A 26,795-nucleotide genomic window follows, 5' to 3' on the forward strand; every position below is an offset into this window, starting at 1 on the left:
CAAACCAAAAGACATGAAGCCTGCATCAAGCCAAAGACACCTGTGAGAAAAAGTTCAAGTACAGATCTGCCCTTTACATTTCAAAGCAAAGCTCCCTCCATCTCCAAGCTAGCCTGCTTAGCACAGAAGAGCCTATGAACCACTGCAAAAATGGAATTTCTCAAACTGCATGCTAACTGTCAGAACCCCAACTTCCAGTTGGCTGGTTTTTGTTTCATTCATGTATAATTGTAGGCCGTTCTACAGCCAACTGTAAGTTTGACTTCCCAGATCCCCATGCCAACTTTTTCCTCATTTCTTTGGAATATATTACAGGAGTTTCACCCAACCTGGCACCCTGCCAATGCATTGAACTACAGCTCCCATCATCCCCAGCCAGCACACTCCAGCACATCTGAAGGGCACCAGCTTTACAGATGCACTACAGGTTTTACTATTCTTTTAAAACTCCCTTCTCTCAAGCTTCAGCCATGTAAATGTTTTTTTTTCCTGAAGCTCATTCCCCTCCCCGTCTCTTCCTGGAAGCTTTTTTCATTCTTTTGCAGCTGTTTGCTGTGCTTACCTTGCGGACGTGAGATGAGAAAAGAACATTCATAAACTTGTCCTTTCTTTGCAACTCAAAGGCAATAGGGAGGAATGATCCTGCAGCCTGAGGGTTATCTGGAATCTAAAAGGGGAAACAGGCAGGTAATTTATCTTCATCATTTAAATACAGGCAGCAGCACCTTTACCATTCCAGGTCAGACAGCTAAAAGGGTCACAAATATATATTTGTGACAGGACTTTAGTTGCTGCCCTCCACAACCAAGGCAGGATTTCTGGCCAGCCTGTTCTTGGTTTTAGAAGTGGCATTTCTTAAATAGAGCGGGGAAGGGCAGAATGTGTGAGAACAGCGTCAGTTAAGAAAAGGTAATCTGTCTTCAAAATCTAGAATTGAATTTACATATGTTTTCCAGCCACGGTGGCAAATTGAAGGGCTTGGCCATAGTTTCTAAAGCCCTGAAAAATGCAAATGAGCAACCATTTAAACAAGGCATAAAACTTAATTCTGTCTTGTGTTTATTTTCCATGCAACAATTTGCAGAACCTAATGTTGTTCGGTCTTGTAGATTTTCATAACAAGACCTTTCTTTCAACCGATGATCACAGAAAATAAAAGACTTGTTGCTGTTCAGTCATTAAGTCGTGTCCGACTCTTCATGACCCTGTGGACCACAGCATGCCAGGCCTTCCTGTCCTCCGCTCTCTCCCGGAGCGTGCTGATGTCCATATTCATTGCATCAGTGATGCTATCTAGCCATCTCATCCTCTGCCGTTCCCGTCTCCTTTTGCCTTCAGTCTTTCCCAGCATCAGGGTCTTTTCCAGAGAGTTTTCTCTTCGCATTAGGTGGCCAAAATATTTGAGCTTCAGCTTCAGTATCTGTCCTTCCAATGAGCACTCAGGGTTTATTTCCTCTAGGATGGACTGATTTGACCTCCTTGCAGTCCAGGGGACTCATAAGAGTCTTCTCCAGCACCACAGTTCGAAAGCATCAATTCTTCGGTGCTCAGCCTTCCTTATAGTCCAGCTCTCACAGCCATACGTTACTACTTGGAAAACCATAGCTTTGATTATGCGGACCTTTGTCGGCAAGGTGATGTCTCTGCTTCTTACTATGCTGTCTAGGTTTGCCATAGCTTTCCTCCCAAGGAGCAAGCGTCTTTTAATTTCATGGCTACAGTCACCATCTGTGGTGAAAATAAAAGACTGGACCACACCAAAGAGCCTCCTAATCCAGCATGCTGTTTCCTACAATGGCCAACAAGATGCTTCTGGGAAGTTCACCATCAGGACATGAAAGCATTTGCTCTTCCCCACTGTCTTGCCGCAGCAAATGGTATCCAGAGGCACACTGGCTCTGAACCTGGATTAGGCACCACCATTCTAAATCCCGCCAGGGTATATGCAGGCTAGGATTTCTGTGCACCACCATACACTTAGGTGCACTGGACCTCAGTTACCATTGTGTTGTCCATTCCCCCAGTTTGGACAGATCCCTTTGGACTATATGCAGTCCACGTGGAATTTCCAATCTATAAAAAAGGCCCCAAAGATGATCCAAATAACTACTGACCAATTAGTTTGTTACCTATAGTTGGGTAGGTGTATACTAGCTTTCTGGGCCTTAAAAGTGTGGATTAATGATAATGATATCTTAGGGGAAGAACAGATAGGTTTCAAACCAGGTCATTCTACTTTAGGCCACTGTCTGGTTGTGGCCCATCTTGCTCATAAGTACACTAAGCCTAAAGGAGGTAAACTTTTTACAGCATTTATCCATTTAAAATCTGCCTTTGATTCCATCTCTCACGAATGTCTGTGGTGCAAATTGGAGCAATATTCTATTGATAAATAGCTACTGTTTTTGATACATACATTGTACATATGTACATTGTACATATGTATGCACAGAGACAATGTAGTAATGTTGGCCATCTTTGGGAAGGAAACTCAAGAACTCTGGGGCCCAGATAGTGGGGTTGCACTGTATGTGAAAACTACATATCCCTGCACAGAAATACAAGAGGATGAGCTTGGTAGCCCCATCGAGAGCATCTGGATCAAAATAAATGGAGCAAAGAATAAAAGGAACCTGGTGGTTGGAGTCTACTACCTGGTTAGGCCTCATCTGCCAGGGATGCTCTGACTTGGATTCCTGCCTTGAGCAGGGGGTTGGACTCAATGGCCTTTTAGGCCCCTTCTAACCCTACTATTCTATGATTCTATGATCTCTCAGAGGACATTGCCTCTACCTGCAGAGTTAGGCAAGGGTGTGTTCTTGCCCCTATTTTATTTAATTTATTTTTGGCTGACCTTCCCTCTGTGTTAGGTTCATTACCTTCCCATCCACCTAAGCTTGGATCCAAAAAGATCTTTGTCCTTTTGTATGCTGATGATGCAGTTCTGATTTCTCAGACACGCTTGGGCCTTCAGAGATTGCAGATCAGGTTTGTTGATTACGTTCAGAAAAACCTTCTAACTATTAATTATCCAGAATCTAAAGTTTTGGTCTTTTCAAAAAGGAAGGTTAGATACTCCTGGACTCTAAATAATAACAGATTTGTGCAAGTAGATTAGTATAAATATCTAGGTATCTGGTTTTATGAAACTGTAAATTGGAGAGTGCAGGGAAAATCTGTTAAGGCCAAAGCCAAACAAAATGTGAATGCTATAGTCCATTTTTTCTTTACTAAAAGTGGAGAACACATTCCGCCAGCCATCGGGGTTTATAAAGTTACAATTGTCTCTCAGACACTCTTTGGGGCACCAATTTCCGACTGCTATATGCTCTATAGAAGGTGTACAATCTTATTTTCTTGGATCTATATTTGGTGTGCCCAGGTATGTTGCAGGTGTTGTTCTTAATCTGGAAGCCGGCCTTAATTCTTTGAAGTGTCTGGCATGGACATATTCCATTCACTTCTGGCTCCACTGCTGCCTTGTGCTCCCCTCCACCTCCTTTGCATCTTTGGCGGTACCAGTAACTAATTCCTGTGCATCACTTTGGAGAAAGGAAGTGGTGCAGAAAGTTAATTCAATAGGGTTCTCCCCTTCCTACTTACTATCTTTGGACTGGGATAGCGCAAAATTTCTAGTTAAACAGAGGCGGCAAGATATTGACCTCCAAGAACTCTATTGTGCAGCACAGAGCCCATGTTCCCCCAGACTTTTGTGTTTGCCAGGCTCCAAAGATGGAATGGGTTATTTAAACTGGCTATCAATTCCTAAATACAGGAAAGCATTCTCTTTGGCCCGGCCTAATGTTTTACCCTCTAAACTCTTAGCTGGAAGATATTCCAAAACACCAGTAAATGAGAGATGTTGCCCTTGTAACAATATTGAAGAGGAATCTGTAATACATGTTTTGTTTAATTGCTGTTACTATCAGGGGGTCAGAGATGCCCTGATACTTCCGATTACTCAATCTTTTCCAGGTCGGTCTTTATGTGTATTATGTGTATCTTACTCGAAGGATACAACAGATTAATCATCAAGCGCGTTGTTAAATTTTTGAACGTTGCTATTTTAACTAGATCCTCTATGGCACTGTGACTTAATTTTATGATGTAGATCAATATATTTTATTGTTACGTACTTTTGTATATTTTGCTGGTGGTCAGCTGACCGTAAACAAAGGATTTATTCATTCACTTGGAATTTCACTATCGTGAATATTCTGGTGTCATTCACAAGTTTAACTAGCCCACTGCTCTACCCTGTTCTCAGACATTTATGAACAAGTTAAGTAGCACCAGGACCAATGCAAATACTTGCTGGACCTTGCTGCTTCCTACCCTGAACTGCAAGAACTGCGCATTTGCTCCGACTCTCTGCTTCCCGTTGTTTAATCAGTGATCTATCAGCAACAGGAGCTGTCGTCTTCATCCCATGACTGCTAAGTTTACTCAAGAGCCTTAAGTGAGGGAACAACTTCGAGAGGGATAGCTGTGCTAGTCTGTCACAGCAACAATAAAGGGTCTGCGGCATCTTAAAGACCAATGGGTTTACTCTAACAAACACTTTTGTGGGATCACCCCATCCACGTTTTTTGAAACCCACAAAGAACTACAAAAGCTTGGTAAGGCAAGTCTTTCCTTTGTAAAAGCAATGCTGTTTCTTCCTCAACAAGGATTGTTTTCTATATGCTTAGTAATTCTATCTTTAATAATGCTTTTCACCAGTTTGTATGGAACAGATGTTAAGCCAGGGCTTGGGCTCACCGTTTCCAGGACACCCCTCCACCTCATCCCTATTTAAAGATAATGTTACATTGGCTACTTTCCATACCTCTAGTATGGAGGCCAATTTTAGGGATAAGATGCATATTTTGGTTAGAAGAGCAACAATTTCACATTAGACTTCTTTTAGGATTCTTGGATGGATGCCATCGAGAACTGGTAATCTTGTCAGTAAACCCTAGAATATTATCTCATCAACTCTACTTGACTCGTTTCTTCAGACTCTTCTTCAGACTCCCTGAAAAAGATGTTCCAGGTGCAAGTAAGTGTTCTACATCTTCCACAGTGAAGACGACCAGTTAATTCAGCTTCTCTGCAATCTCCGTATCCTCCTTCAGCACTATTTTGTCAATGAATGGTCCAATCACTTCTCCGGCCAGTTTCCTACTCCTGACATACTTGATTATTTTTAAATGGTTGGGCTTAATGCTTTCAGCAAAATGGTTGTCAAATTCTTTTTTATTTGCCTTAGCAGCAGCTTATACATTTTGCCAAAGCTTGTGCTCCTTTTTGTTATCCTAATTTGAGCAAGAAATCTACTTATTAAAGGAAGCCTTCTTGCCTTGTATAGTGTTATTGAATGTCCTCTCTGGACATGTATACAGGAATGCACATGTTTTGAGATACACCGTTAAGGGATCTTTTAACTCTGGCCACAGCGCATCTTGATAAGGGTGACCCACTGGTACACACGTATGCGTGTATACACACACACACACACACACACACACGTCTCTTCGAAAAATGGAGGAATTGTATTGAATACATGTGCAACAAAATATATGAGTACTCTACGGTACTGGTTTGGTTGGCAAAAGACACTTATACAAACTCTAGGATGGATTCAATTAACTCTTAGATTACAAACAAACCTAGGCAGATTAAATCCATGCACACAGATGTGAAATAGAGAAGGTAAATATCCATGCACCAGCTTTGTATGGTGGGGAAATTAGCTTACGAATCCACTTGATGGCTAAACTGAGGGCTCTGGTCCAAGGGCAACTAGGCAGTAGCATACGTGGATCATCCAGGTTAAACAGAGCCGGTCTATGGCTTTGAGGACATTGCGGAGGATAGGGTTAAGCAAATTGGTGCCCTAACGCTACTGGGAGGGAGGGAGGGAAATGGAAAGGTTCAGGGATGAAACTGAAAGAGCACGGGGGAGACAAAGCTCTTCAGGGACTTGGCTTGGAAAAAACATGGTACACCAAGGCTAGTCCTTGCGCACAGTGACTGTGACAAAGGGGGAGGGCAGAAATGGGATTACCTAGATCTGATTTGCACACTCCAATTTCCAATGCCTTGTCTGCAATCCATTTCTTTCAGCTTCCTCTTCCTGTGTTGGTACACGCATTTTATTTGGACAACACCTGTCACTCAAACCTACCAGAAGACTTGGCTGACAAAGTGAGCATAAAGAAGTGCGGAGAAGTGGGATGACCGCCACAAGGAGGCCTGGCTGCGATCCTTCCCACTAGCTGACCATGGAAAGGCTGCACTAAGTTGGCTGAGCTTCCGATCACAAACTAGTCAAAAAATAGAGTGGATTGTAACACACTCTCAAACAAACGATAGGAAAAGGGGTACAGAGTAGGAGCCTACAATGCGTAGATGAAAGACCTCCAGAAGATAGGATAGGGGTTAAAAGATCCCTTTCTTGGGATCTTGTTAGATCCATCCTGTAGAAGATCATAGAATCATAGAATAGTAGGGCTGGAAGGGGCCTACAAGGCCATCGAGTCCAACCCCCTGCTCAATGCAAGAATCCAAGTCAGAGCATCCCTGACAGATGGCTGTCCAGCCTCGTCTTGAACGCCTCCAGTGTGGGAGAGCCCACCACCTCCCCAAGTAATTGGTTCCATTGTCGTATTGCTCTTACAGTCAGGAAGTTTTTCCTGATGTTCAGCCGGAATCTGGCTTCCTGTCACTTGAGCCCATTCTTCCGTGTCCTGCACTCTGGGGATGATCAAGAAGAGATCCTGGCCTTCTTCTCTGTGACAACCTTTCAAGTACTTGAAGAGTGCTATCATATCTCCCCTCCTCTTCTCAAGGCTAAACAGGCCCAGTTCTTTCAGTCTCTCTTCATAGGGCTTTGTTTCCAGTCCTCTGATCATCTTTGTTGCCCTCCTCTGAACCCTCTCCAGTTTGTCTGCATCCTTCTTAAAGTCTGGTGCCCAGAACTGGACACAGTACTCCAGATGAGGCCTAACCAGTGCTGAGTAGAGGGGAACTAGTACTTCCCGGGATTTGGAAGCGATGCTTCTATTAATGCAGCCCCAAATAGCATTGGCCTTTTTTGCAGCCACATCACATGGTTGCCTCATCTTCAGCTTGTGATCGACAACCATTCCAAGATCTTTCTCGCTTGTAGTGTGGTTGAGCCACGTATCCCCCATCTTGTAACTGTGCATTTGGTTTCTTTTTCCTAGGTGCAGAACTTGGCATTTATCCCTAGTAAATGTCATTCTGCTGTTTTCTGCCCAGTGCTCCAGTCTATCCAGATCACTTTGAATTTTGTTTCTGTCTTCCAAAGTATTAGCTATCCCACCCAATTTGGTGTCATCTGCACATTTGATCAGCATTCCCTGCCCCTCCTCCTCCAAGTCATTCATACAAATGTGGAAGAGCACTGGGCCCAGGACTGAGCCCTGCGGTACCCCACTCGTTACCTCTCCCCAGTTTGAGAAGGTCCCATTGAGAAGCACTCTTTGAGTCCGATTCTGTAGCCACTGTGGATCCACTGGATGGTTGTTTCATCTAGCCCACTTTGAGCTAGTTTGCTCATCAGGATATCATGGGGCACTTTGTCGAAAGCTTTGCTGAAGTTGAGGTATATGATGTCTACAGCATTCCCACGGTCTACAACGGAGGTGACTTGATCAAAAAGTGAAATCAGATTTGTCTGGCAGGACTTGTTTTTGACAAATCCATGTTGGCTTCGAGTAATCACGGCATTGTTGTCAAGGTGCTTCCAGATGGATTGCTTTATCATCTGCTCCAGAATTTTCCCAGGGATTGATGTCAGACTGACTGGTCTGTAGTTCCCAGGTTCCTCCTTTTTACCCTTGTTGAAGATAGGGACAATGTTAGCCCTCCTCCAGTCATCTGGCACTTCCCCCGTCCTCCATGATTTCTCAAAGAGAATAGATAGCGGTTCTGAGAGTTCTTCTGTAGCAACCATATCGGGGGTCAGACTAATTAGCCTCATGCAGTCTCATGCTTCATGTTCTTGCTGAGCTCTTTCTCCCTTGAATACATTGTTGTAAGCTGACGAGACACAGGAATTCCTTATCTTGTCAAAGGTCATACAATTGTATATCTTGTTCTCTGCTGTTCTCTTCTGTTCTCTCCTTATCATGGCTACCCTATAACCCAGTTCTTGTATTATAAACAATAGTGCTAGGAGAAGAAATGTTGAGGACTGCAACCCCACGCGGGAAGGGGAGGAGGAGCCGTTTCATATGTGTCACAATGTCTATAAAAACAATGTGCTAATTTCGGGGCTTCTGGCTCTTTGGAAATGATTCCAGCCTTAAGCCCGCGCGTTAAATAAAGAATCTCTTTTTCCTTCACTCCGTGGTCTCTCTGACTCTGGGTTCTGCAACACTTCTGCCAGTTTTTTATTACTCTAGGATGCAGTTCATCTGGCCCTGGAGATTTGAACTCATTCCAAGTAATTCGGTGTTCCTTGACCATATGCCTATCCATCTCAAGCTGCAATCCTGCCCCTTCAGCCTGTACTTCGCCTTTGCCAGGGAGGTCATAGACTGAGATTTTGGGAGAAGACTGAGCCAAAGTAGGAATTGAGCACCTCTGCCTTTTCTTTGCCATCTGTTATCGTTTTGCCATCCTTATTTAACAGCTGAACCACCATTTCTTTCCACTGCCTTTTACTATGCACGTAGCTGAAGAAAGCCTTTTTGTTGTTTTTAGCATCCCTTGCTAACCTCAGCGCCTTCTCAGCTTTAGCCTTCCTGACGCCATCCTTGCAATTCTGTGCTATCTGCCTGTAGTCTTCCTTTGTTACTTGGCCTTCTTTCCACTTCCTATATGTGTCCTTTTTTGTTTTCAGGTCATCTCTAAGCTTTTTGTGAAGCCACATTGGCTTCCTCTGTTGTCTTCCACCTTTTCTTCTTGTTGGAATTGTTTGTGATTGTGCCTTGAGAATTTCCTTTTTTAAAAGCTCCCACCCATCTTGGACTCCTTTTCTCCTTAGCGTCACTTGCCATGGGACCTTCCTGATGGTTGTTCTGAGTTTATTAAAATCAGCTTTCCTAAAATCCAGGGTACACGTTTGACTACACTCGGCTTTTGCTTCCCTTAGAACCAAGAACTCAAGTACAACGTGGTCGCTTTCGCCCAGAGTTCCTGTAACCGCTACTTTATCCACTAAGTCATCTCTGTTGGTTAGGATCAAGTCAAGGATAGCCAATCCTCTAGTTCCTTCCTCTACTTTCTGTAGGAGGAAGTTATCCACCACACAAGTCAGGAATTTCCTGGAAGGGCCATGTTTTGCAGAATTTGTCTCCCAACAAATATCGGGGAAATTGAAGTCCCCCATTACTACTACATTATGCTTCCTTAAAACATTGGCTATTTGCGTTTCAAAAGTTTCATCCTTGTCTTCTCCTTGATTGGGTGGCCGGTAGTAGACTCCGACCACCAGGTTCCTTTTATTCTTTGCTCCATTTATTTCAACCCAGATGCTCTCGATGGGGCTACCAAGCTCCTCCTCCTGTATTTCTGTGCAGAAATGTCTTTTTCACATACAGTGCAACCCCACCTCCCTTGCTGTTCCTCCTGTTCTTTTTGAACAAGTTATATCCTTCAATTGCTGTATTCCAGTCATGAGAGTCATCCCACCAAATCTCAGTTATACCTATCAGGTCATAATTTCCCTCTTGTATTAAGAGTTCAAGTTCGTTCTGTTTGTTTCCCATACTCTGGGCATTAGTATATAGACATCGAAGACCATGTGCTTCATAGTCCGGCTTTCTTCCTACATGTGTCTGAAGACTATTTTTGGGCGCTATCAGAGCTGTTCTCTCCATTGCAGTGCATGCGCCTACGTCCATTGTTACCCCCAACATTACATCTCCCTTCCCCATAGGATTCACTTTAAAGGCCTCCTGATGAAGTTCTTCATGCTGTGGCCAAGCACATTCTTCCCATCCTTTGTGAGGTGCAACCTGTCCCTTGCCAACAGCCCATCTTCCAGGAAGTATAGCCCGTGGTCCCAGAATCCAAATCTCTCTCGTCAGCACCACCTTCGTAGCCAGTCATTCTCCCGGAGTATTTTTCATTCCCTTTCTGTCCCTCTTCAAACTACTGGAAGGATGGATGAGAAAACTCTCTGGGCCCCAAAGATCTTGAGTTTCCTTCCCAAAGCTTCAAAGTCTGACGTGATCTCTTCGTAGCTCCGCTTGGCGGTATCATTTGTTCCCACATGGATGAGAAGAAAGGGATACCTGTCAGGGGGCTTTATGAGTGCAGGCAACCTTTCAGTCACGTCTCTAATCTGTCCTCCCGGGAGACAACATACCTGGCGAGTCCATGGGTCTTTGCGACATACTTGGGTCTCGATCCCACGCAGCAAGGAGTCTCCCACTACTACCACTCTTCTCTTCTTCTTCTTTTGTTAGACCAGCAATTTCACATTCAAGTTCTTCAACTGTAGATACCTTCTGGGCCTGGGGATCTGTTAGCTTTCAATTTGTCAATATGGTCAAGAACTTAATCTTGGCACCACTATTTGCCTCAGTTCATCAGACTCCCTTCCTGAAAACATCAGTTCAGGCACAGGTATCTGTCCTACATTTTCTGCAGTGAAGATAGATGAAAAAAATTTATTCAGCTTCTCTGCAATCTCCTTATCCTCCTTTACCATTCCTTTAACTCTGTTGTCATCCAATGGTCCAACTGCCTCCCTAGGCAGTTTCCTGCTTCTGATATATTAAAAAAAAACTTTATTGTTGGCTTTGATGTTATTAACAATGTGCTCCTCCAAAATGCTTTTTTGCATCTCTTATTGTCTGCTTGCATTTCCTTTGTGCAAATTTATATTCCTTTCTTTTCCTCCTCATTGGGGCAAGACTACCATTTTCTGAAAGAAGCCTTCGTTTCTCTAATAACTTCCTTGACACTGCTCATTAATGATGCTAGTGACCTCTTGGACTTGGTGCTACCTTTCTTAACCTGTGGTATACATTCTAACTGAGCTTCAATTATTGTGGTTTTGAGTAACCTCCAAGCATTTTGAGGGGATTTAACCCTCTTGACTCCCCCTTTCAACTTCCATTTTACCAGTTCCCTCATTTTAGAGAAGTTTCCTCTTTTGAAGTCAAATGTGACTGTATTGGACTGTCCTGGCAATTTTCTACTTAAACATGTGCTGCGTTCTTATCTTCTTAGCTTATGTACTGGGCTTTTATTTTTAAACTGCTCTCATGTTCTTTAAAGATTGGATGCAGTTTGGGGCGGGGAATTTGGAATGCTTCATTACTTTTTTGACCACAGGATGAGAAGAGAGAATTAGGACGTGAACTAGAGGGAAGTGGGATAAGGGTTAGGGATCCAAAGAAAACTGGCTTGCTCTGTGAAGAGACAAAGTCGTTTCAATAACTGTTAGCATGTCCTCCACTATTCACCTTTTACTCTATCTTTATCTTGGTGATGTCACAGCACGCAGTGACTAATACTTCACGTGTTCTGCTATCACTTACGCATGCAAGGTAGTTGCCCTGCCAGACTCTCTGGAGCCCGACATCCCCACGACGGCCCTTCAGCAGCTCCACGGCTGCCACCTTCGCCCTGATCTGAGGTAGGTCATTCGGTGGGATCTTCCTGATGAGTTCGCATGCCCTCCACCTGAAAAACAGAAACATTAAGAAGCAATCACACATCAGCCCAGCCTGGGGATTGGAGCAGATGATACAGCGATCCATCTGGAAGCACCTTGAAAGCAATGCAGAGATTACTCAAAGCCAACATGGATTTGTCAAGAACAAGTCCTGCCAGACGAATCTGATCTCATTTTTTGATCAAATCACCCCCCTTGTGGACTGTGGGAATGCTGTGGACATCGTATACCTCGACTTCAGCAAAGCTTTCAGCAAAGTGCCCCGTGATATCCTGATGAGCAAACTAGCTCAAAGTGGGCTAGAGGAAACAATGATCCGGGGGATCCACAGTTGGCTACAGAATTGGACTCAAAGAGTGCATCTCAATGGGACCTTCTCAAACTGGGGAGAGGTAACGAGTGGGGTACCGCAGGGCTCAGTCCTGGGCCCAGTGCTCTTCAACATTTGTATTAATGACTCGGAGGAGGAGGTGCAGGGAATGCTGATCAAATGTGCAGATGACACCAAATTGGGCGGGATAGCTAAGGCTTTGGAAGACAGAAACAAAATTCAAAGTGATCTGGATAGATTGGAGCGCTGGGCAGAAAACAACAGAATGACATTTAATAGGGACGAATGCCAAGTTCTGCACCTAGGAAAAAGAAACCAAGTGCACAGTTACAATTTATTTATTTATTTTATTTATTGCATTTATACCCCGCCTTTCTCCTTCTCGCAAGGAACTCAAGGCGGCTTACATTATCCTCCTCCTCACCGTTGTATCCTCACAACAACAACCCTGTGAGGTAGGTTGGGCTGAGAGTCTGTGACTGGCCCAAAGTCACCCAGTGAGCTTCCATGGCCAAGTGGGGACTAGAACCCGGATCTCCCAGCTCCCAGTCCGTCACTCTCACCACTACACTACACTGGCTCTCAGTCCCATCCTACAAGATGGGAGATACTTGATTCAACAACACTACAAGTGAGAAGGATCTTGGAATTGTTGTCGATCACAAGCTGAAGATGAGGCAACAATGTGATGTGGCTGCAAAAAAGGCCAATGCTATTTGGGGCTGCATTAATAGAAGCATCACTTCCAAATCCCGGGAAGTACTAGTTCCCCTCTACTCAGCACTGGTTAGGCCTCATCTGGAGTACTGTGTCCAGTTCTGGGCACCACACTTTAAGAAGGATGCAGACAAGCTGGAGAGGGTTCAGAGGAGGGCAACAAAGATGATCAGGGGACTGGAAACAAAGCCCTATGAAGAGAGACTGAAAGAACTGGGCATGTTTAGCCTTGAGAAGAGAAGACTGAGGGGAGAAATGAGAGGAAGGCCAGGATCTCTTCTTGATCATCCCAGAATGCAGGACACGGAATAATGGGCTCAAGTGACAGGAAGCCAGATTCCGGCTGAACATCAGGAGAAACTTCCTGACTGTTAGAGCAATATGACAATGGAGCCAGTTCCCTAGGGAGGTAGTGGGCTCTCCCACACTGGAGGCATTCAAGATGAGGCTGGGCAGCCATCTGTCGAGGATGCTGTGACTTGGATTCCTGCATTGAGCAGGGGGTTGGACTCAAGGGTCTTGTAGGCCCCTTCCAATCCTACTGTTCTATAATTCTTTGATTGAAATGGAGGACATTGTTACCTCATTAAATAGTTACTAGCATTGTTATGCATGGAATCCCATGCATATCAGGAGAATGTATACCAACTATCTCACCACTGATGTGCATGACTAGAAATAAGCACAGGGAGGCTTTGCGCCATGGCTGCCAAATCCTGAAATTGTGTCTGTCACAGCAGTAACTTCACAGTAAAGGCGGTGCCAGAAGTCCAGTGCAGGACTGACCCAACTCTGTCAATAGGCTGCTTCAGGTACCTACCTGCGATAGATTGCCTGTAGGGCCTCTTCAAACCGCTGCAGCACTTTAGGTGGGTTGGGCCATCTCACATGCTTCCCATAATCCTTCATGGACTTCACATTGTGAAATCGCCGGGCAACCTCACAGATGTAAGACTTGACTTTGTATTGACGGTAGCACTTGATGATCTTGAGGGCAGCTCGGGTCCTCTTGTAGCGGAGGCGAGCCAATGTCCCCCTCCAAACCTACAGAACCCCCTCCCCACACAAAACAAGGTTAGGACAATATAAATAGGAAGGCAAAACAGAGAGTGGCTTCCTTCTTCCTTCTCAAGACCTCATTTATTTTTACAAAAACAACAACACTGTATACCATTTGATGGAACTTACATTCCATAACTTACCTGAGTACACATTTTCCTTTTAGCATATCTGGATTCCAGATTCCACTAGCACACCAGCTTTTGTTTGTGTATGTAGACACACACAAAGACCCACCATGCTAGGGCTGTATATGTTTTATACTAAGGGAAAGTCTAAATTCTGCACCAAGAAACATATCCACCTATATGAATTATGCAAAAATAAGCACAATAATTTATTCTGATTTTGCTGCTCATGGGAAAGTTTGAAAAACTTTTCAGGGCAATGAGGATCTGCCCCTTGAAAGACTTTAATAAAGACTCTCCTCTCCCTAGAGAGGAGCCAAAATAAATATATTACTACTATTTATACAGTCCACAACTAGATATGGAACTTTACAAAAAGACATGTCACTGTTCCAAGTCGCTTACTATCTAAATTCCATCCAAGAAGGAGAAGGAGGGGTAACAAGGGATAATTGTAGACATGCAGCTACATGTTCTCAGTAGGGATGTACAGGTTTTGTTTAATCCATTCCATGTGCGTTTTGCAGATTGTCAGGCGTCTTTCTTTCTGTTGTGTGCTCACTGACAGAATCAGATTTTTTTTCCTGTTCAGAAAAGTGTACAAAAATGTCCACTGCAATTTATGTAACTTTTGCTGTAAATTATGTAAACGTTGTGTATTTTTCTTAGCTCAGTGTACACTCAATGGGTAGAGTGCACAAATAAGAATGCTACACATTGGAAGCTGAAGAGAGATCATTATTTATTTTATTATTTATTATTTATTTCATTTCTATACCGCCCAATAGCCGAAGCTCTCTGGGCGGTTCACAAAAACTAAAACCAAACAACACACAATAAAACAATTTAAAATATATAGAACATTAAAACCACAATATAACAATACAACCACAATAAAACCTAGCAGCAGTACAGGAGTTTAAAATACAGATTTAAAACAGCAAAGATAAAAATTTAGAAAGCTAAAATGCCTGGGAAAATAAAAAGGTCTTCACCTGGCGCCGAAAGGAGTACAATGTAGGCGCCAGGCGAACCTCACTAGGGAGCTCATTCCAGAGCCGGGGTGCCACAACAGAAAAAGCCCTCCTCCTAGTAGCCACCCGCCTTACTTCCTTCGGCAGGGGCTCACGGAGAAGGGCCGCTGATGATGATCTTAAGGTCCGGGCAGGCACATATGGGAGGAGGCGATCCTTCAGGTAACCTGGCCCCAAGCCGTTAAGGGCTTTGAATGTTAACACCAGCAGTTTGAATTGGGCCCGGAAATGGACCGGCAGCCAGTGCAGCTGGAAAAGTACTGGCGTAATATGAGCTCGCAGGCCAGTCCCTGTTAACAATCTTGCTGCCCTATTTTGGACCAGCTGAAGTTTCCGGACCGTTTTCAAAGGCAGCCCCACGTATAACGCATTGCAGTAATCCAGACGAGAAGTTATCAGAGCATGGATAACTGTAGCTAGGCTATCTCTGTCCAGATAAGGGCGTAGTTGGTATACCAGCCTAAGTTGATAAAAAGTGCTCCGTGCCACTGAGTTCACTTGTGCCTCAAGTGACAGTTCTGGATCCAAGAGCACCCCCAAACTACGAACCTGATCCTTTAGGGGGAGTGCAACCCCCTCCAGAACAGGTTGAATATCACCTAGCCGGGCAGACGAACCACCCACTAACAGTACCTCCGTCTTGTCTGGATTGAGTTTCAGTTTATTAGCCCTCATCCAGTCCATTACCGTGCCCAGGCACTGGTTCAGAACAGCCACTGCCTCACCTGGTTTTGATGAGAAAGAGAGGTAGAGCTGGGTGTCATCCGCATATTGATGGCACCTCAGCCCACACCTCCGGATAACCTCCCCCAGCGGTTTCATGTAGATGTTAAACAGCATGGGGGATAGAATAGAGCCCTGTGGAACCCCATGGCACAATTGCCATGGCACAGAGCAATAATCCCCCAGCACCACCTTCTGGAATCGGCCATCCAAGTAGGAGCGGAACCACTGTAGTGCAGTGCCTCCAACTCCCAACCCAGACAACCTATCCAGAAGGATACCATGGTCGATGGTATCGAAAGCCGCTGAGAGGTCCAGGAGAATCAACAGGGTCGCACTCCCCCTGTCCCTCTCCTTATAGATCAGAGATGTATAAAATGTTATGTGCATGTTTTTTAAAAAATGGCATATATATTAGAATATTTTCCGTTAACTTTCATATTTTCGTACCACGAAATTTGCATAAAATTCCAGAAAGTAAAAAAAATCTGCACCTCTACAGAATCCACATAACTCAGAAGATGCCAATTCACTGCAGAATCTGTGGGTTGAATTCAGAGAACTTGGAGTCATTTGAATCTGTTTCGGATTTCTCCAACACCCTTAGTAGTCAGGATTTATTTCAGCTGGAGATGAGAACTAAGGAGATGAGCCAAAAGCTTCGTGGAAAACTAAAGTTCCTACTTGAATGTCTGTTCTTTGCCTTGATAGTTGCATTAGGTCCCACTCAAGACTGGAAAAGCAGGGCTGAAAAAGCCACTTCCAGTAGCGTGGGAGCTGTCCACTCACTCCAGCACGGCTAAGCAATGAGGCAAGAAGAAATAACGGCAGACAGAGAGAGAGAGAGAAACCGCACAAGTCGTTAAACAGACTGCTACTTAAAAACAAAACTATATAGGCTGAAGGGTCAGGCAATACAGTGAGGACAATGGAGTCTGTAACATGATCAACAGAACTGAAGTTAAGGAGAGGAGACTCCCGGGGGTGGGGTGGGGGACTGTTTCCAAGCTAAGAGCTCTCAGCCTCATTCTGGACACAGCTTCCATTTTCAATAAAGCTTTTGTGTAGGCCTAGCTGTTGCTGGATCTTTCTATTTACATCTTAAATATGGTGGCAGTGGGTAAAATGTAACTTCTCCAGGACATAGAGGTTAGAAACCATACGCCATAGAACTTAAGACTGAAGCATCCTGGACTTCTGGCTTTCATGGTTAGCTATGTAGCTCAGCAGCGGAGTTGCTGGAAGGAAGAGTTCAAGCTGTACACAGATCTGACTGTGCAAGAAGATGACGACACTAGGAAAGTAAAGCTTTTGTTTTATCTCGTAATGCAGAGAAGTGCATACCACTCTGAAGCGGTGTACAGATTTTACCCTGACAGCAGTTCTGGAAGCTCTGGACACCTATTGTTCCCCCAGATGAAATGAAACTGTTGAGAGGCAAAGATTATTCAGTAGAGAGCAATCTGGAGGGGAAGTATTGATTCTTATGTTACTACCTTGCACACACAGGCAATTTTGGAGGCAACAGAGTCATGACAGCCTGCGGCAGCTGGGATCACCCTCTGTGAGAGCAGCTCCTCAGGGAAGGTGATCTCACACTAGACTGATGCTTAGACATGGAGCCTGCAGAGAAAGAAACCTCGTGAGAAAGAGTGAAAGCCTGGGAGGTGTTGCATCTTCTGAAATACATGCAGTGAGACAACACTTGAAGAAAGCAATAGCCCAGTCCTCCAGGCCCACTGTGAGATGTGTGGGAGCCACAGTGAAAGAATAAAGGAGACATGCCTGGCACTAGGACAGTGATGCAGGGAATGTGGTAAACTGAATCATTTCAGAAGCAGATATAAAAGCAAAAGGAAGCCCACTAGAGACACTGCCAGACTTGTTGAGGAACAGGATGGCACATCGGACAGTAATGGCCGTCTTCCTCAGTCCACAAGAACGGCAGACGCGGGCCACTGGATCACAGGAGAAAAGCACCACCACACATAAAAGGGTGCTTTCAGTGGTCAAGGTTGTCTGGAAGGTACGCTGCAACTTGAGGCAGACCCAGCAGTGGAACCTGTGTGTTCGCCAAGAAGAAAGCTTCCTGCTGCACTTTACCATCCAGTAGAAGAACAACTTTAAAAGCTACAATGCAGAAACAGCATAGCACTGGCAGAAACCAGCACTCCCTGGAAAAGAACAATGCCAGCAACAAAAAGGGCAACAGACAAACTTTGCATTGGCACTGACCCAAACTAAGCACTGAAGAGATGCCACTACCCATAATAGATGACACATTGCCAGAACTTTAAATAGCTACAGTCTGCAATGTAAAGGCTGGATTCTGGCATGTAAGACTAGATGAGACCCCAGTATGCTTAGTACCTTTGCAATCCCCTTGGTCAATGCAGATGACTTCATATGCCAGCTCCAGAAATGTTTCAGAGGACCCAGGCTCTGGAACAGTCTCCTGGAGTGAAAATAACAAATGATATCCTCATAGTAGGTGAGGGATGCGATGATGCAGAAGCCGAGCAGAACCATGACAAGAAGTTACTGGCCTTGTTTCAGTGAGGAAGAGATAACAATATTAATCTGAATGTAGACGAAAATGAGACTGAAACAGAAAAAAGTATTATATATTGGACACATGCTAACAGCAGAGGGACTGAAAGCAGACTCCCACAAGACTGGAGGCAATCTGAGACATGCCAGCTCCAACAGATGTAAAAGGGGTCCAATGCATTAGTGGGATGATCAATTTTCTAGCCAAGTTCTGTCCACATTTGGCTACAGTTGCAGGACCAATCCGACATTTTACCAGGCAGGATGTTGACTGGGAATGGGGAGCTCCAAAACAGCAAAAGTTTGATTTGGTGAAACAAATACATACCAATGCTCCAGTACTGCAGTACTATCAGCCAGGACAATAGCTAACCCTACAATGCAATGCATCTGAGAAAGACCTTGGTGCAATCCTCTAACAAGACCATTCAATTACTTATGTGAGCAGAACACTAACAGGGTTATGCCAAGATACAAAAAACCTCTTAGCTGTGGTTTTTGGAGTGGAGCTATTCCATCAATACACCTATGTTCAGGCAGAGTGGTATCAGACCACAAACCGCTTGAGACAATAGTGAGAAAACCTCTCCTGAGTGCTCCTTGAAGGCTAATAACTCTTTGTTCTGCATCTGTAGTTGTGCTCAGCAGGGCCGAGCTTGTGGGAGTCGTAAGCACGGGGCAGTAAGGACCCATAAGCTTAGTTAGTTGGTGGTATGTTGGTCACATCAGTCTCCAATATGAATGGAGTCTGTGGATCTGGATGCTGTAGGATGGGTTCAGAGGTGAAGAGTTTCTTGAGACAATGGAATGCTTGTTGCGCTGCAGTACCCCAGTGAAAAGGTTCACAAGACTGGAGCAAATCTATCAGAGGGGCAGCAATATTCACGAAGTGTTGGGTGAACCACTGGTAATAGTTGGTGAATCCAAGAAAATGCTGTACATCTTTCATGTTTTTCAGAGTCTGTCAGGACACCACTACTTCCACTTTCAATCCTGGCTGGCGATATCCAGTGCCCTAGATTATCCACTGTCCCAAGGTCAAATGAAGATTTCTTGAGTTTTGCGTACAGGTTAAGCTCTCATTATACGGCGTCCCAGATGTCAGCATCATGGAGCTGCCAATTAGATTAAATCCGTATATCATCCAGATAGATGAAGGTCCTGGATTTGTCCTATGGTCAATTGTTTCAAATTGTTTTAGATATATGTTGTGTCTGTGTGCTGTTTATATGTTTTTATGTAAATAGTTTTACACTTTGTATAATGTAAATTGTGGACCGCCCAGAGAGCTTCAGCTATGGGGCAGTATAGAAATGTAAACAACAACAAGTGGCCAAGGTAATTATGAAAAATGTAATTCATTCATAACATGCTGGAAGATCGCTGAGCACTGCACAACCCAAAAGGCATCACAGCACATCCGTAGTGGCCATACCATGTCTGAAAAGCAGTCTTCCATTCATCGCCAGCTCAGATGTGAGCTAGGTTGTACACACGGTTGTATACGCAGTGCAGATTCAACTTGGTAACTGCATCCCAGAGTCGTTCAAGGAGTTCAGGGATGAGGGGCAGAGGATACCGACTGCAGGCAGTGATCTTGTCCAGGGCCTGGCATTCACTGCATAGACACAGTTCCTCACATTTCTTCTTTACGAACAGCACAGGAACAGCTGCAGGGGAGGCGGAGGGCTGGACGAATCTCCATTTCAAGTTTTTAAAAAGGGAAGCCCCATAAAGCAGCAGGTTCAGGCTCAGGTAGTGAGTAAATTTGTCCCACAGGGATGTGGGTTCCCAGTACGAATGCGATGGCACAGTCATATGCTTGATGTGGGGGCAGTTGATCTGCCTCTTTTTTTTTTTTTTGGTCAAACACATTCCGGAACTCATGATATTGAGCTGGAAGGCCATCTCGCTGTAGGCAGCAGCATGGAATCAGTCAGATTCGAACTTTAAGGCCAGCAGTATAAATTAGTCTGATTAGAAGTCTACTTTTTCCTGAGACAAGGAAATCCAGGGGTTATGGAGGGTCAGCCATGACACACCCAAGACCAGTGAGAAGTGCAGAACAGTGGCCAGGTATAACTGCAGTTGTTGTCCCTGGATTTCCAGGGTTTGTTTGTTTGTTCCGTTGTTAAGTCGTGTCCGACTCTTCGTGACCCCATTGACCATAGCACACCAGGCCTTCCTGTCCTGCGCTCTCTCCCGGAGCGTGCTCAAGTTCATATTCATTGCATCGGTGATGCTATCCAGCCATCTCATCTTCTGCTGTCCTCCTCTCCTCTTGCCTTCAATCTTTCCCAGCATCAGGGTCTTTTCCAGGGAGTTTTCTCTTCGCATTAGTTGGCCAAAATATTTGAGCTTCAGCTTCAGTATCTGTCCTTCCAATGAGCACTCAGGGTTGATTTCCTTTAGGACTGACTGATTTGACCTCCTTGCAGTCTAGGGCACTTGTAAGAGTCTTCTCCAGCACCAACCTTCGAAAGCATCAATTCTTCGGCGCTCAGCCTTCCTTATAGTCCAGCTCCCACAGCCATACGTTACTACTGGGAAAACCATAGCTTTGATTATACGAACCTTTGTCGGCAAGGTGATGTCTCTGCTTCTTACTATGCTGTCTAGGTTTGCCATAGCTTTCCTCCCAAGGAGCAAGCATCTTTTAATTTCATGGCTACAGTAACCGTCTGTGGTGAACTTGGAGCCCAAGAAAGTAAAATCTGTCACTGCTTCCATTTCTTCCCCTTCTATATGCCAGGAAGTGATGGGGCCAGACACCATGATCTTAGTTTTCCTGGCAAGAATACTGGAGTGGGTTGCCATTTCCTTCTCCAGTGGACCACATTTTGTCAGAACTCTCTGCCATGACCTGTCCGTCTTGGGTGGCCCTGCACGGTATAGCTTATGGCTTCACTGAGTTACGCAAGCCCCTTCGCCACAACAAGGCAGTGATCCATGAAGGGGATTTCCAGGGTAAGGATCCCCATTTCCCAAGTCAGAGGTCCTGAGGCCAAAGGCCTGCCACTGATTGTTTCTATGGTTACATGACCATAGAACATGGTCTATGGTTACATGACCATAGATACACCATGATAGGGTGTATCAGAATCTTGTGCATAGTTGCAAACCCAATATCCATAAAGTTGCTGGAGGCTCCTGAGTCTAGCATTATAAAAGTATGCCAGGCAAGTTGATCAGGACAGTAGAGAATTGCTGCAAGTAACAGGTGCCATGAAGGCAGTTGTTCCAGAGGATAAGGCCTTGTAGAGTCCTCCGAACGCAGACCTAGTAAGTACCCCATCCAGGCCTGGGGTGACTCATTTCCCAGTGGACATTTTTGGACATTTGGCTTGTGGACATTTTTGCTAGGCAGGTAATGGTATAATGTCCCATAGTACATTTTCCACAGTACAAGCAGAGACCAGCTTGTCTTCTTTGTTTTTTTCCTCAGCTGTCAGCTCAGACTGCACACTACCCAGTTACATGGGCTCCTCCAAGGGAGGAGAATGGGGTCATGGTAGGCACTGGTGCTCAAGGTATGGCAGGTATGAAGGAAGTACCCCAGGAAGCAGTCAAATGATGTGCCAAACTATGGCTTTCTATACACCCATCTATCCGTAGGAATGACTGGATTAGAGTTTGTAAAGTTGGGGGTCTTTCCACCCAGGCTAACTCATCCAGAGTATCATCTGCTAATTCTTCCTGAAACTGGTCCATTAGGGCTACCTCGTTCCATCCTAGGTCTTGGAAAAACAACTGAAAAGTGCTAGTGCAAGCAGCTATGAGGACACCAAAGAGACACCTGTCCAGGTAGACTGTAAGTGAGCTTTAGCTTCCTGCTTCCTGACTTCCACCTCTGGCTGCTCCACAGAGACTTTCTGGGGCCAGAGAACACCTGCCTCTTCACAGAACCAAACCCCTGGCCTTGCACTCTCTCCAAGACCTTCTGCCACCTTGGATAAGATTGCATCAGCTTCCTGTGGCTGGAACAGAAAAGGTGGGCAGCCTGGGGCCAACACCAAAGGGGGTTGCCCCTTTGGGGGAGCCACTTCAGGGGTGAGCAAGAGAGAGGGCCATCCAGTCTGTTGGACAAAGGAGAGGAGGGAAGGGATTGCCTGTATATCTGCCTTTTGGATGTACATAGTGTTATTAGACTTACAAGTACTGCCTGTTGTCGATAGATATGTGTTTTTAAAAAGCACAGAGAGGCGCAGGGAATGGCCAGTGAAATGGTAGAGGGCAGGGGGAGATATGGTGGTGAGAGTCACCTGGATCATTAAGGGGGTGGGGAACGCAACAGGGTGTTGGTTGCTCCCAAACTGCCTCCCATATCAGAGGGCCTGCATGGTCCTGGTGACAGCCCCCCTGGCTTGAAGGCACTGCTGCTGAATGCGAGGTCAGTGAATGGGAAAACAACAGCCATCCAAGACTTGATACTGGATGAGTGTGCCAACCTGGCCTGTATCATGGAGCCCTTGTTGGATCAGACTGGGGGAGTAAATCTCTTCCAGCTTTGCCCACCTGGGCTCTTTGTGTTGCAACAGGCCAGTCTGTTGACCAGGGCCAGTTATAGGAAACACACAACCCCCTTGTTACAGCAGCTTCACTGGTTACTGGTCTGTTTCCAGACAGAATTCAAAGTGCTTGTTATGACCTATAAAGCCCTATACAGCTTGGGACCAGACTACCTGAAAGACCTCCTTCTCCCATACAAGCCTGGCTAGTCCTTAAGCTCTTCTAGAGAGGCCTTTCTTCTGAGACAGCAAACATCAAGGCATGTTTGGTGGTGATGTGAGAGGGGGCCTTCTCAGTAGCCACTCCCAGGCTGTGGAACTCCCTCCCAAGGGAGGCCAGGTTCGTTCCCTCTCTCTTGTCCTTCTGACAGCAGGCAAAGACCACTTTAATCAAGACGGCCTTTGGCCTGTAAGTGGGTCTGTGTCCATAGATAGGACACACAGAGCGATCATGCTCACGAGATCGGCCAAAGCATCTCCCAGGGATATTAACAGTGCATTTTGCACAGTACGCAGAGAGAGAGGAGAGATCTACAGCACTAACCAATTTATGCAGTACACAGCACAGAGGGAAGAAGATTCAGTTTTTTCAGGACCTATGTCAGGTCACTTTGCAACGGAGGCAAGCGCTGACCTTTTACTGAAGTGTTAAAAAATGCTGGAATAGCCTATAGGTAGAGATATCCTTTCAAGCTGCAAGTGAGAAAAGGCTGGAAAGTGCTTACAGCAGCAGCCAGAGAACAAGCAATACAGCTTTTGCAAGAGCTTGGATTAGAACTCCTGAAACTTCCAAAAGAGCCTGGAGAGGAGGAAGGAACTTTATCTGATTCTGATGATCCTGAAAAAGACTGGAGAGGAGACAATCGAGGAAGGAAGAACTACAAGTGGGGTCAACCGATTCGTACATAAAAGCTACTTAAGAAGACACTGTAATCTATAGTTCCAAAATGCAGCAACTGGATTACAAGAAAGGAGATTTTGTCTGACACAGGACAAATAAGCAAGAGAAGGTTACATTAAATTGTTTCATAGATGTGGTCATATATGAATTTGCACACAAATGTATTAAAATGGGATGGGAAATGAGGAAGAAGAAGGGAAGGCATTTTGATTTTGATTTTGTTTGTTTTCAAGGGGAAGGGATATGAGGGGAAAGGATTGACGCTTTTTTCTATTCTCTCTTTTTGTTATTTTCTTTCTTTCTTTCTTTTCTACCAAGAGACAGAAATGTTAAGACAGTGGAGATGAGAGAGAAAAATAAGGGGAAGCATGATATTGAATTGTTAATTTTTACTAATTGGTGCAAAGATAAAACATGAATTGAAATAGATGGGAAAGGCGGGAGGACAACCAATAGCAATTTTGCAAAGATTTAAGCAGAAGCAATTAAATGTGGATTTCAATACACAATGAAATGGGAAGAAAGGGTGGGCAGGATAGAGGGGAGGAATAGGGACAATTAATGAATGCTGTTAAAGAGAGGGGGATTTTACAATATTTTAATTAATTTAAAATATATGTTTCTAATGGGGAAAGAAAAGAGGTAGAATAGATGAGTAGGGAGGATTGATACATGATCCTTAGGGCATTGGCATTCCAAACAGGGAAACTGAGGGGACAATAGTGTGTACACACACACATATAAAAAAGAAACAATAAAAACATCTGGGCAAAAATGGAGGGAAAGTGATTTGAAAGGGGATATTTGAAACTATTGGGGGAATAAAAAAAATAAAAAAAATGGAAAGATAGTAATTATGCAGCCTGTCAGATTGTGAGCAAATTACTTTGTTTTGTATATACCAATTCTGGGCTCCCATGTTACCTCCCCCCCACCCCCCGCCGGTCAAGGAGGCAGATAACACTCTGCCCAAGCGTGAGGAGAACACTACCTGGCTTCCTCTCCGGAGGCTGGACTTGTTATGGTTTGTTTGGTTAATGTTATTGTTCCTGCACGCAGTATCACTCAACGCTAGGTGACCAGTATCATGCAGCAGTGACATCAACAGCTAGAGGGGTCTCTCTTACACTGGCAAAACAACGTCCAAACAATGTCCTTTTGATGTAACAGACACCCGTCAGGACCCCGATGGCGGATATATTTTTATCAAAGGAAGTTGGGGGGAGTCAAATTCTAGCATCCATATACTCCCCAAATGGGAAACAACTGTCCTTCACAGAATCACAGAATAGTGGGGTTGGAAGGGGCCCACAAGGCCATCGAGTCCAACCCCCTGCTCAATGCAGGAATCCAAGTCAGAGCATCCTTACAGGTGGCTGTCCAGCCTCGTCTTGAACGCCTCCAGTGTGGGAGAGCCCACCGCCTCCCTGGGGAATCGGTTCCATTGTCGCACTGCCCCAAAAGTCAGGGTTTTTTTTCCTGATGTTCAGCTGGAATCTGGCTGCCTGTCACTTGAGCCCATTATTCTGTGTCCTGCATTCCGGGATGACCGAGAAGAGATCCTGGCCTTCCTCTCTGGGACAACCCTTCAAGTACTTGAAGAGCGCTATCGTATCTCCCCTCAGTCTTCTCTTCTCAAGGCTAAACATGCCCAGTTCTTTCAGTCTCTCTTCATAGGGCTTTGTTTCCAGTCCCCTGATCATCTTTGTTGCCCTCCTCTGAACCCTCTCCAGTTTGTCTGCATCCTTCTGAAAGTGTGGTGCTCAGAACTGGACACAGTACTCCAGATGAGGCCTAACCAGTGCTGAGTAGAGGGGAACTAGTACTTCATGTACACTAGTACTTTGGAAGCTATACTTCTATTAATGCAGCCCAAAAGAGCATTTGCCTTTTTTGCAGCCACATCACATGGTTGGCTCATATTCAGCTTGTGATCGACAACAATTCCAAGATCCTTCTTCCTTGTAGTGTTGTTGAGCAAGTATCCCCCATCTTGTAACTGTGCATTTGGTTTCTTTTTCTTAGGTGCAGAACTTGGCATTTATTCCTATTAAATGTCATTCTGTTGTTTTCTGCCCAGCACTCCAGCCTATCAAGATCACTTTGAATTTTGTTTCTGTCTTCCAAGGTATTAGCTATCCCACCCAATTTTGGCTGAGTGAATCCATAATGATAAGAACATTCAGGGAGTCCATATTAATAAAGAAGTTCACACCATAAACTTATATGCAGATGACATATTACTGATGCTTTCAAATCCAAAGAATGCTATTCCAGAGCTTCAGTTAAAACTATCTGAATATGAGGAAATAGCAGGATTAGAAATGAATTACCTAATGTCAGGGTGGACACTGAGCCCACAGAATCCCAGAGTAGTTCTGATTCTGAGGAAGAGGAGCTGCTCCTGGGAGAGGAGTGCGCTCATCCTTCCCAGGGCCAACAGCTGACAGAGATTCCTCCCACCGCCATTCCTAGCATAGATAGCAGTCCCGGGAGCGAGACAGCGTGGGAAGCAGACTTGCTGGACACGCGGCGCCGACGCATGGAGCGGCGCCAAATGGAGGGCGCGGAAAGGAGGTGTAGTGCCCGGTTGGCGCGCAAACAACGGTTGCGCCCAGAGGATCCAAGGGAAAAGGGGAGGGACTCTCCCTAGCCCATAAGTTCAGGGTCTGCCAGCCAGTGATTCTCCTTCAAACGGGGACCAACTGTTCCAACTGAGGGCATAGGTACTCTGCTGCTCATATCTAGTTGCTAACAGTAGAGTTGTTAAGTTGTAAAAGAGGACTAAAGCTTTGAAAAGAATCCCTTTGTCTGTGTCTGGACTTGGCTACTGAATTAGACTGAGAGAGGCCTCCAAGGAGCCCTTGACACCTAAAATCTGACTTGATATGTTTGAATATGACAGAGGAAGAGCAGAAAGGGCTACAAAAAATCTGAAAATTAGCCTTGCAAGCATCCAGCTTTAAATATTTAGGAATAAGAATTCCAAAAGACTTAAAACGACTGTGTAAAAGAAACTTTGATCCACTATATCAAAATCTTAACGCAAATGTCAAATCATGGAAGCAGTTGAACCTTTCTTGGCTTGGTAGAATGGCTGCCATCAAGATGATGTCTCTCTCTACATTCTTATTTTTATTTCAAAGTTTTCCAATTGAAATTACTCCTATACTCTTTAAAAAGTGGCAGAAAGTTATGGAAGT

At 44.8% G+C, this 26,795-nt stretch overlaps 1 protein-coding gene across 6 annotated transcripts in view; it reads right to left on the minus strand.

Annotated features, from left to right (window-relative positions):
- The window catches only part of MYO1D (myosin ID), a 279,486-nt gene that overhangs the window by 131,303 nt on the left and 121,388 nt on the right, over positions 1–26,795 (minus strand). For all 6 annotated transcript variants that reach the window (XM_084804344.1, XM_084804343.1, XM_084804340.1 and 3 more), the window contains 3 exons: positions 13,510–13,733; positions 11,505–11,649; positions 563–667 (listed from right to left, as the gene is read on the minus strand). In XM_084804344.1, coding sequence (XP_084660470.1) covers positions 563–667; positions 11,505–11,649; positions 13,510–13,733 — 474 coding nt within the window. The remainder of the gene's footprint in view (positions 1–562; positions 668–11,504; positions 11,650–13,509; positions 13,734–26,795) is intronic.

Source organism: Heloderma suspectum, chromosome 6, assembly GCF_057233095.1.
Source record: "Heloderma suspectum isolate Gila_16-S chromosome 6, 16-S_ref, whole genome shotgun sequence".
Lineage (NCBI taxonomy): Eukaryota > Metazoa > Chordata > Lepidosauria > Squamata > Helodermatidae > Heloderma > Heloderma suspectum.